This window comes from Phaenicophaeus curvirostris, chromosome 4, assembly GCF_032191515.1.
Source record: "Phaenicophaeus curvirostris isolate KB17595 chromosome 4, BPBGC_Pcur_1.0, whole genome shotgun sequence".
In the NCBI taxonomy this organism is placed as follows: domain Eukaryota; kingdom Metazoa; phylum Chordata; class Aves; order Cuculiformes; family Cuculidae; genus Phaenicophaeus; species Phaenicophaeus curvirostris.
The window spans coordinates 68,186,026-68,198,065 of record NC_091395.1 but is presented as its reverse complement, the minus strand read 5'-3'; the positions used below and the strand labels follow the sequence as shown (position 1 = coordinate 68,198,065).

General features: G+C 35.8%; 1 protein-coding gene across 8 annotated transcripts in view; it reads left to right on the top strand.

The window, feature by feature from the left end:
* The window catches only part of RGS12 (regulator of G protein signaling 12), an 81,451-nt gene that overhangs the window by 36,789 nt on the left and 32,622 nt on the right, over positions 1–12,040 (top strand). For 7 of the 8 annotated variants that reach the window (XM_069856409.1, XM_069856416.1, XM_069856415.1 and 4 more), the window contains 3 exons: positions 479–500; positions 8,171–8,340; positions 11,295–11,387. In XM_069856409.1, the coding sequence (XP_069712510.1) occupies positions 479–500; positions 8,171–8,340; positions 11,295–11,387 (285 nt within the window). Of the gene's footprint in view, positions 1–478; positions 501–4,011; positions 4,185–8,170; positions 8,341–11,294; positions 11,388–12,040 lie in introns of those variants that run through there. The other variant, XM_069856413.1, reaches the window with a different exon arrangement.

The window sequence follows — 12,040 nt, the reverse complement described above, 5'->3', positions numbered from 1 at the left end:
GGAAGTCAGAAATTTTCAGAGTCATCTGACTGACAAAATGTCTAAATTTAAATTGTGATTACAAATATCTCCAGGTATTGCAGCAAGATAAAGTATATGAGGTGTTATTTTCATGTAAAGTCTTTGCCGATCACAGTTAAGAAACCAGCTTTTGCATGTGTACCAACTGATAGACTCTATTCATCTTAGAAGGACTGCTGGAATCAGTGTAGCTTCTCACAGGAGGAAGGGCTTTGTCCATCCAGTAGATGCTAGTGGGACCAAGTTCCAGGACAGTGGTCAAAAGGCCTGGAGTCAACTTTATGGCAGGGAGGTAACACCCTTGGAAACGGCTGGCTTCTTTAGATTTTCCTCTCTCATGTTACCTGTTGTTAATGAGATGATAAAAGTAGCTAACATTCCAAATATGATGTGAAGCTCAGAGATCTCCAGTACAATGAAACTTAAGTAACACTTCTTTTTCTTTTTCTTATTGCAGTCAGCAACTGTTTCTGATGGAGGTAAGCTAAAGCTTGTTTTTACTTTTATAATGAAAAAGAATCAGTTTTTCCCATTAAACAACATCCTATGCGGTAAATAAGGTGATATATTAAAAGATGTGTGTCCAAAGTGATGCAGAACTCTGTGGACTCTTTGGGAGCTATGCTAAAGAAAATATTGTGGTATTATGTTCACATACTTTCACTGATTCATTTGTATGTTCTTTTTGTGGCATATCTCTCTCTCTATATGCACATTTTAATTATAACCGGTCTTCTTTGTTCACAGTAATAAAGAGGCAGAGCTGGTAGACTTTTGTATAATTGGATGATTGCAAATCTTATTCTGCATTTTATTGTCCTTTACATACCCTGTTTGCTTGTGAAGAGAGATGCTCTAGTTCCTAGTTTGTAAGCTATACTGGTGCGTTTGCTGAGGGTGAAATTTCTTTACAGTGTAGTACATTTTGAGAAGGGGGTAAGTAATTTGATATTTGTAAAATCCCAGCATGAAGCTTTTGCAGTTCTGGAGTACTTCTATGTCAACTCCTCTTGATGTCACCTAAGCTTCTTGGTTTTGATTTTAACATGGCTTTAATGTTTTAAAGGATGTCCACTCTTTGTTAAACGTTAGAAGATGATTTTTCCGAACCGTTGAAGTTAATTGAAACATTTTAAGTATGCTTCCTTAATGGAATAAAGGAATTTGTGTTGTATAGAATGTACAAGAGATGGCTTTTCTCAGTTGTTGTGCTCAGTAGGAGTTGGTTCACTTGGTCCCACAGAGAAACTCACATATGTATTATTTCTTTTGCTATTCTTTGACAACAGTACTAGACAATTTTATTAAATTAAAAGAAGTCAAACTGTGTTGCTTTAGTTAGTGCAGTGAAATTGAAGAAATATTTTGAATGCTAATTATAATTTTTTGTATTACATGTAAATGCAAATGCAAAATTAGCAATACTATTCACAAAACTCCATCATGTCCTAATTTATGATTCCCTGCAAAACTAAAACTACAATTGAGAGAAACATTACTGTTTTTGTCCTTTTGACAGAGCCATTTTCCAATGGCTGGCTACCTTTATCAGGTACTTTCCTTCTTAGTTGCTGACAAGAGCCAACAACTTTAACAGTACTTATGTCTAGATGAGAGGATAGACTCTACGTTGTATCTGTCTTGTCTACAAAGTGACAAAAGAACGAAACAGAAAATAGTTGCATCAATTTTATTCTCTCTTTTTAAATTGTCACCTATGTTTATGTGGGAGAAAACAAGAAAAAGTGTAGACTTTTTTTGGTATGTGTATGTAGTTGAACTAAGTCCCAGGTGCTGAAGGGCAAAAAATTTTGTTTGACTTGCATCTTGTGTCCGCAACGGTTCTTGTTCCATGTTAATGAAAATTATTGCACTTCTGTTGCCCATCTAAACTTGGAGATCCCTGTGATAGTACTCATATCATGCCAAGCTTTTTATGCTTCCAGCTGAAAATTTATTTTAAAGATCTTGCTTATTTTCAGTTCTTCCAATATGACTTTTGTATTTCATTCAAATTCCATTGGTAATTGTTCATTCACAGTTAATTCTATACAGTTTTGTGAAGTCATGAATTCTAAGGATCATGTAGATTGCAGAGGTGAAAGAACAGACAAGTAAGTTACATGGATTTTTTTTCTGCTGAGTTGTATGACCTTCTCAGCTACTGCTGAAAATTTAACATGGACTCTCTTTATATAGTTAAATGCTACTCAAGGGGGACTGTGTAACTTATGTAAAAAGTGGTAGTTGTACTGAGTAAAATTGAATCAATTTTTAAATAGCTAGAAAGTGGACTGGAAAAATAAGAGCCAGAGACTGTAACCAGAAGAAGTGAAATGAAATAAAATCCTAATTCATTTCATTTAGAGTTGCATTGATTGGAAAGCTCTGATTCATGTCTGAATTACATTTTCAGGCTTTCGTTTTTATTGACTGTGTCACAGCACTGAAATTTTTCTAGTCTTCTCTAAATACAGTGATTCATTAATAGATCCAGAGATTTACAGATGTGGATAAAAGAAATCTGACTTCCCTTCCTAGATTAAATTTTAATGTTAGTATTTGTATGTATAACTAGATAAATACTAATAAATACTGTTGTTAAGCTTTAGTCTGGGGAGGGAAATTTATGTGTAAAAAGTAATTATTATGTGTTTATATGCATCTCCTCAGTGTAACTGTAGGCATGACAGCTCTCTACATTTTTTTCCCAAGGTCAATGAAGCCTCATGTCATATAGCTTCTATTACATCAGAGCCAGGCACTGGAAACCATTTATTTTGAATGGTAACTTAGCTTGTGCAAGGCTGGGTTGTTCTTTCTAGCCAAAACTGTGCACTTTGGCTGTATAATGTAGGTAATGTATTAAAGACAGAGGTACTTGAATTAGTGTTTATTTCCAGAGATGCTGACCAGTAGCGACTTTTAACTGTGATTTGCTAAATGAATCGCAGATGATCAGAATGCAAACTGTTTAAATGCTTAGATGCAAGATCACTGCTACAGATCAATTAATCTGAAGCACATATGCTCTAGGAATAGCATAAAACATTTTATGTTACTACAATGGCCTGTAATTAGCAGATTTCTCCTACTTCCCATCTTGGAAGCTGTCCATTCTTGCTGACTGTAGGAACAGTGAGAGCGCGTACACAACATGCAGGCTGCGGCTGGTGTTTTGAACACTGTGCAGCCTAAATAATCACAGGGATGATCAATAATCCCCAGCTAATGTCTGACTTTGCCTATTGATACCTAGATGGAACTTTACAAAGGGAGAACCTTAAGGTCAAAGAACATATAGTGGAAGAACATCATCATTCATCTCCCAGACAGACAGGCAGTGAGGTGTCTGAGCCGTTAAGAATCTCTAAGGCAGTTCTTACCTGCTGCTCCCTACTAAGATCAGTTCCACAAAGCTGAAGTATATTAATTCCAAACACTTAAGCATGACAGATACTATATACATGTTTTTTCCCTAAGATACTATTTTGCTATTGTTTCTGCTGATTTTTTATTTCTTTTTGTGTTCAAAAACCTGGAAGGAATTTTTATAAGAGAAACTGACTTTTTTGAAAGGGATCTGATGTTTGCCATAATAAATAATGTAAAACAGTATTCTAAAATGTAACTAAAGAAGGGAGAGCAAAAAACCCACAATGAAATCCAAAATAAAACAGAGCACTGTTGTTTACACTATAAATACTAATGAGTTATTTCCTTCAATGGGTATAAAACTTATTTTTCAGCTACACTGGCAACACACGCTTGCTGTAGCTATGTTCCACTGTCACATAAATAATTCAAGTTTCTTTAGCGGCAGTGGTGAAAGGTCCTTTCTTTAAATTATTTATGTAGCATTTTATAATGCTTTGTGTTAAGTATACTATTCCCTTCCTCTGCTTGAAGCCATGTGAGTAAAGAATCGATTTGCTTAGAACGGTGTTGGAGGCTACCAGGAACTGCTCAGGGGAAATGCCTTAGCTTCCCTTATCCCAGAGTTGTGGGGGAATAATGTGCCATATAGTAAGATTAACCTGCACCCAATGGGTCCCGGGATGTTACAGCTGAACTTGGTATGGATTCAGAAGGATGGCTTTCAGTGAATGGCTTGAAGTATTTGATTAAGTGGCACCACAGTGGTTCTTATCAGCTTTATCCAGGTAATGTACTTAGTGATTAACTGGAATATCTTAACTGTATGTGCATTTTTATGATTACAAGGAATACATGTAGCTTCTCATGACAATAAAAAATGTTCATAGGTCGAAAAGTACATACAGATTTTATGAACAAATGCATACAAAAATATCCTTACGTAATTCTGCTCAGACTTACTGCTTTATCTTATTTAAATCAAAAATTTCAAAGCTGTCTTATCCTGTATACTTTCAAGATTTTAGCTGATTAAATGCCTCCATCTTCTTATGTAATGCTGGTTTTGTAAAACAAAACCAAGAACCTCTACAGAATGTGTAAACACAAAAGATGTAAAAGATTGTTTTTCTGTGGGATTTTAAAAAAACATTCTATGTCAATTCTCTATTTGAAGAAGGTAATAAATAAAACTGGATGAGTTTGAAGAGAAAGTAGTGCTTCCTCACAAGGTGCAGTGGTTCTTGAACAGAATAGAAATTTTAGTTCCCCAGGATTCAGGATGCTTGAGTAAGGAGCTTCCTTTACTAGGTGAGTGAATGCTTCCACACAGTGAGGAGAAGGCAATGCAGACATTAGGAAACTTCACACACTGCTAAGTCTTCTGTGCACCTGAGATGGAGTTTTCACGGTAAACTCCTTCAATATCCTGAGATTGCCAGTAGCTAATCTTCCTTTTTTAAAAACTTAACAAGAAGGGGAAGGCCACTCTGCACCACAGCCTTGCAATAAGAACATTTGAGGGTAGGAATCAGGATTTCCTTTGATGTTCATCACAGAGGGCTTATGAAATGAAATATATGACTCAGTTGGAAAGTTTCTCCATTCCTGCTTTACAAGGTGAGCTGTGTGTACCTAGGGATTGCATGAGTAGTGAGAGTTGGGGAAACCTGACACTGAAGTCTTACATTCCTCTGCAAGGGGAGTGGAGCAAAAGTCACAGCTTATACATTCTTCACTTAAGCACAATTTGGATAAATTTTGTACTAGTGTTCTAGTTCATGGGCTTTTTTCTTCCCATCTGACCTTTCTTTTTCTCTTATTCTAAACAGCACACCTGCACCAGGCTGTAATTGTTCTAATTGCAACTGTTTGTATATTATATATACATATATATAAAAAAGAAACTAGAATAACAAAGACATTTCTGGGAAACAACTTTGTTCTGTATTGTTTTCAGGCTGACAAATACCTCAGCACAAATCAGTACAGATTTTAAAAGCAAACTGACTGTTTATGTTTTAAGGGAAGACAAAGCATTGTCAGCGTTAAGTATGAATTAAAATTATTCTTTCTGGAAAAAAATCTGATTGAGAAAAATCCACCAGAACAGGGACGGTTTACTGTCAATAACTAATCCCTTAATGCTGCGTTAAGACTTTGGAAGACCTGTGCCAGTAGCTCTCAATGTTGTTGAAAAAGCAGTCTTATTTTGGTTCCCTTGTTTTCATGGGACCTCCAGAGTCAGCAGCGTATCAGAGGAAAGGGAACTCAGTGTAGTTTACAGCAAATGTAACTCTGACAAGCTGGAGAGTGTGAGCAGCTGCTAGCAATTACAGGTAGTTAGCAGTCACCCACTGGTGTAAACACTCAGAGACTGTAATTTTGGATTGGGCTTCCTGCCTGCCCTAGGGAAACGGAACAGCTACCACTTGGAGGGAGGAAGGCAAAGCTGACCCACTAATGACTGCTGTGCTTACTATTTTGCAATCCCTTCTGAGCCCTAAGGCACTGGGACTTTTGGATTTAGGGTTGAGCGCTTTGTGTGGCTACTCCCTCATTTCCCTCAGCCAAGCAAGTTTAAACTCTTTGGTTTTGGGTGAGTTTACCTTTCTGATTCTGCCTGGAATGAACTAGGAAATTTTCATTGTTTGTCACTGGAGAATGCTGGGGACTGAACCCTCTGAGAGTGAGGCAGTATCTGAAAGCATTCCAGATATATCAAGAAGTGGATGTCTATTTATATCCTTGACTGTAAAATAAAACGTATCCACCTGCAGAGTTAAGGCAAAATACTTCAGATAATAAATTTAGATACAGTTCTCTTCAGAGTCACATTAGCTTCTTTCACAATAGTTTCACCGTGGTGACAGGTATTCTCTAACGAAGCTAACAGTTGGCTTGGTTATGCTTTTTCATATGTCTGAAAGAAAATAGCAAATAAATATTCCTTGTAAGAAAACTTGGCATTATTTGCTGAGTGTTTTTAATTATCTTTGATTAATATGATAATTAGGCAAAGAAAAATTATGTATCTTATGTGTTATAGTCCTTAAATGTTATCATTTTTGAAAATATAAAGTTGCATTTTCATTTCTCTCTAATCTAATTCTGTATCTTTGTCTTATTTTGTCTTATTTTTCTTTTAAAACAATACCTTTGCTTACAGAAATTTGCAGTACTAAACTGTTACTTCATAGTAGATATTTCTAAGCTACAAAATACGTTTGAAAATGAAGTTTCAAGACTATTTTTTCTTTACTTTTTCTTAAAACTATCTTACTTTCTTCATAACTATCTTTATAACTCTTTACTCCTTGCTTTAGTTAGTCCAGGTGGTTAACTGAGGAAAATAAACAACAGTAAAAATGTCCCTGTGAAGAACAGGCTATTTCTTGCTGGTTGTGAATTCAGTTTTCTCAATCAGTTTATATTTTAGTGAGCTATATGTTTGCTTTTCCATCTGGCACAGAATTATTGAAGATATAGTCTATTTTATTTGAGGATATTATTTTCTCACATCTATTGCTGCTAATTTTTCAAAGACTTGAATATCTGCGTTTTTATCCCTTCAGCATAGGATCAGTCAGATTGGTGTCTCTCTAGTGCAACCTCCTGCTCAGAGCAGGGTCTGTTATGATATTAGATCGGGTAGCCCAGGGCTTAATTTAGTTGTGGCTTCACAATTAATTAATTAAACCTCAGATCACCTCTGTGAAGTGGGTATCTGTGAGTACTACTATACCAATTTTAAATTTATGTAAGCTGAGAGATGGAGAGAGTGATGATTTGTAAAAGGAGATGCAACAACTAAATGACAAGTTGGTGAATAGAACTGTGTTGTATACAGTTCCCTTTTTCACTTAGACCAGCCATTGCTTTTACCATTCCATTTCTGTGAGCAAGTGGGCACTTCTTTATGATTTTTTTGTGTGTATTCTGTTTATTGATATCTGACAAAGATCACCTGGGGTTAAAATTTGAAATTATTAGTCATACTACTACACAATGTTGTGTTCTTGTTAAGTTTTTCTTTCAGAATACAAAATTAATCCCTGGGCTTTTTTGAGACCTAGAGAATCCTATCATTTTTCAGCTTGAGGTTTCCAACTGCACTATGTTGCTCATGTCTGGAACAGATCCCTGTTTTTGTCAAAACCTTGATAAATTTAGGACTTACGGTTTGGTACCTCTATTTCTCACAGATGTGGAAAGCATCCATTATTAGCTCATTTTCCTTGGTATTTTCCTTGGTTGACTCTGTTCCTAAATTTTCAGCATCTAACAGGGATCACTCATTTCTATGAAAAACTTCAGAATCCCTGCCTACAGATTGAAGCGTGTATTAGATTTTTTGTCTCTTATCACTAAAGAGGATTTTGCCCACTTTCTGGTGAACAGTGGGTTCTTAAATTCTACCTTCCTTGGATAATGTTATAAAGGATTGCATTCCATGGAGTGAGGAATGTCAGCAGAAAATTTTGTCCAAAATATTTATTTTGTTGAGCAAGAAAAGAGATTTCTTCTTGTGCCTGCTTCTTTTGGTTCTAGGTGGACATTGCTCTTTAAGTTACTTTGCAGTGCAACAGAAGAAAATTGAGAGATGATTTGGGTACCTTTTTCTATGCAGATGCTCCTAATAAAAATGGGGAGGGATATTTTGAAGTCTGCACTACTGTCAGCTTCAGCAGGTTTGATAAATCAAGTAAGCAATGCTTAAGAATAAAGCTGAATAATATTTTATTGACAAATTTGTTCTTTTTCTCTTAAACAGAGTTGAATAGTAGTGATTTAAAAGACTGCATCAGTGAGAATAGCCTCAGTAGCAATGCTAGTCTTCCCAGTGTACAGAGCTGCCGACGACTTCGAGAAAGAAGAGTTGCAAGCTGGGCTGTTTCATTTGAGCGTCTTCTTCAGGATCCTATTGGTGTTAAATATTTTTCAGTAAGTTTTGAGGGGCGGTGAGAGGTCTTTCAAATTACACGATATTACTGCAGCAATTTTTCTATATTCTTTTTTCTTTCTTGGCACTATACTTACACAGGACAAGAAACAGGAGTTCATTGTTACACAGTTATCTGAGTAACTTTCTAAGTTTAAACTGGTTTGCATTTGAGTAAGATTTCATACTAATACACATATTGTCATGCATTTCTGAATAGCAAAAGTTTCAGATAAAAATGAAGGCTATCCTTTGCTTTGTATCTGAATTTCTAGAAAGCTTCTCCATTTTATAGAACAATTCCATTTTGTTTTATTTGTGTCTGTGGCCTTTGAAAGAAGAAAGAGGCAGTAGTTTCACTAGTTTCCTAGGAACTGGTAATCTATTTGCTTTTGCCTTCTGAAATATTGGAAGCAGTGTAGAATATTTTTTCAATGCTACGGTGGCTTATCCTACTGCAAAAGGTTTTTTAGATGTATTTTTTGGAAGTAATTAAGGTACCTAACAACACTTGTTGAAACTGCAACTTGCAGGAGTAGTGTTGAGTGCTTGCAAAGCATAACTTATGCTTCTTCCCAGCACATTTATGAAGTTTTAAGTAGTATCATCTGTTTTATGTGTGAGGAAATACATGTTTATAGACTTCTGCATTGTTGCACTAAAAGTCTGTTGCTGAATATGAATTACAAGCACATTTTGTGCTGCCCAAATAACTTTCACAAATTGGATGTAAAGAAACCAAGGGTACAAGAGACTTACATTGTTGGAATCTGTAGTAATGCAGACTCCTTTACTTGATAGAAAAGTACATTAAAATATCTATTCCATCTTAAATGGTGTAGGAACCCAAAACCCCATGTTAAAAGGGGATATCTATTTGAGGAATCAGAGGAGATGAAAGGAAAATAAAGTATCCTGGATATTATGTTCCCTGTTTCTCCATTTTTCTTAGGATAGTAGTCTAAAAGTTACTAGCTTTTATGCTTGGATATCGAGACTTCTTCTCAGACTGAAAGAAAAACTAGAATTTTAATTTGATCTTAGAATAAAAAAATAAACTATGTAGTTTGGGGAAAAATTATGTAGTTTGGAAGAATGCCTCTGAAAATGTAGTTGTTTTTTCTCATTACATTTAAGCCACCAGTAAACTTACATAAACATAAGAGTGTCAGCTCTGGAATCTGGCATAACGCAGAGTCATGATGCCTAAAAATATGACTTTTCAAGTGATAGGTTAACATTCAAAGAGGAACTCGGAAATCCCACAGACTGAGAAGGGAGGAATCTAAAACTAGCCATAAGATACAGATTTCTGCCAGTATTCAAGAACATGGGAGCATGAGCATTTAATTTATGATTGCATAGTAAGCATCTTGGTGAATTTTGAATTAGCATGCATAGGCCTTTCCTTAGGACAACTTTGTCACAGAGCAGGAATTACTGTTTAAGAAGAAGTGTTTTTGCATATTTTGCAAATAGTCACATTTTGCATAATAGTCTGCTGATTAAAGCAGTCATCCAGGAAGTGAGGGACCTGATTGCAAGTTCCCTCCTCAGGTGGTTCAAACCAGCATCTCCAGCTTCCCAACCATGTGTGACAACTGCTAGGCTATGTAATGTTCCAGCCGGGGCACCATTTGGTCTTCCTGATGAAGTTGAATTGTTTTACAGCCAGCTGTGCCCAAATTGTGTGGCCAAAAAGAAAGCAAACAGGAGATTGACTAAAGATTCATAGCGAAGACACTGAGTGGGGAAGTAGGCAGTTGGGTTCCAGTTCCTGCTCACTAATTTATTCTCTTTTTATCTATAATTACATGTAAAATGCAGAAATATTCCCTGACTACTCTCTTGTTTGTCTTTGGTACCTGAAGGACTTCTAGTTTAAGTTGAGAGCTTGCTAATAAATTTAGGCCCCCTATTTTGTAGTTTGTCTCAATCACTTCCTTACAGTTGGACTCCCTAAATTCTGTGTAAATCTTAAAAGCACAATTAAAATTAAGTTTAAATTATTTCTGTGAAGATTCCTCTTAGACCTTTTTTTGAGACTGCCTTGTATGCTAAGGAAGCTTGAATGACACCAGTGTGGCACTTAAGTAAAGGTTGTGGCTTGTGGGCTGACTTAAAGTAAAATTTCAAGTTAAACACTAATACCTAAAGTATAAACAAGCATTGTTCCAATTATATGAGTGCTCAGATAATTTTTTCTGAGGACGAAGTTAATTTTTTTCATATCTAATGGTTAAAAAGCTTTCAAGAAAAATATGCTGAGAGAATATTGAATTATACAGCTTTGAATCAGGGACAGTTGGTCGTTGTACAATTTCCCAACTGAATGGGATCACAATCTTTGCTTCGACTTTTGGATGCTATAATATAAATATCCTGATGATTGTATGTTATACTGGGAGATAATTTTTCCCCTCTAAGAATATATTTCCGAAGGAGAACTCATGTAACCATATCAGCAAGTGGTGGTAAAAGATTTCTTGTAGTTGCTATGTGACGCAGAAAGATGCTGTAAGGAATACAGAATTGATTATGGGCACTGCTCAATAAACATCTGCACTATTATGTGACTAGACCTACAATTAAAGAGTGCAAGTTTACAGTATAATTTTTTAAAATATAATTATAAAGCATTTAGACTTTTATTAAAAGTTTAATAACTAGTTCATGTGCTACTTAACGTGAAGTTTCAAACTTTGTGCATGCAAATGATTTAATTGTAACTTGGTAGATTCTTCTCAATTTTATACACTTAAAAAGACATGAGAAACTGGAGAAGCACCAGGCATATACTGGACACACTGACTTTCGCTTTGGAAGAATACTGGGCTGTGAGACTGATTGAAATGCTATTGTTATGCCAATTTATCAAACATTATAAATACATTGTTTGAAATGGCAAGTAGCTTCTGTTTTTTGAGGCATATTTGTTTATTTATTTTCCATCTAGGAATTTCTACGGAAAGAATTTAGCGAAGAAAATATTTTATTTTGGCAGGCCTGTGAATATTTTAACCATGTACCTGCACATGATAAAAAAGAGGTAAGTCAGTGTTGTATTTCATTACGTGGTGCTGTTTACTAAAAACTGTTAATTCTTCAAGGTTATTGAAATTATTGGAGCTGTGCTTGGTCTTTGTACGGTCACTTCACTAAAGTAGGGTAGGGTTGGAGCCTCCGTCCAATTTTCTCAGTCTGATGAGAGCACTATCCCAAGTTTAAGATGTTGGATATACTTAGACTGCAGTGGAGTGCAGAGGTAGTTCTGTAAAAGTGAGCTAAGGTATACTCAATGTTGAAAAATGGCTACCTGGAGTAGCCCACTGCAGAGCAGTGCAGACCAACTTAATTTAATATATCCACTAGTCAACATAATGAGTTTACAACTGATTCAAAAATATCTGCTGCTGTAGGTGTAGTCATTGTTCACAAATTACCCCTTTAAGACAGTCCTATGTTGGTCAGGCAATTTCAGTGAATTTTGTGCAGGTTGGCAACAGTTCTGTCTACACCACAGCCAAATATAATCAGGTTTCATCTTGGAAGTTCCTCTTGCTCTTTTGTGTACCATTGAGGTTTTTCCTATATTCTTCTGTCTTCAAACAGTGTGTTTTCTGAACTCTTCCCTTTAGGACTGTGAGAGCAGTTTGGCAGTTGTTTCACTATTTCCAGAATGTGGGTGTTTCAAAATAAACA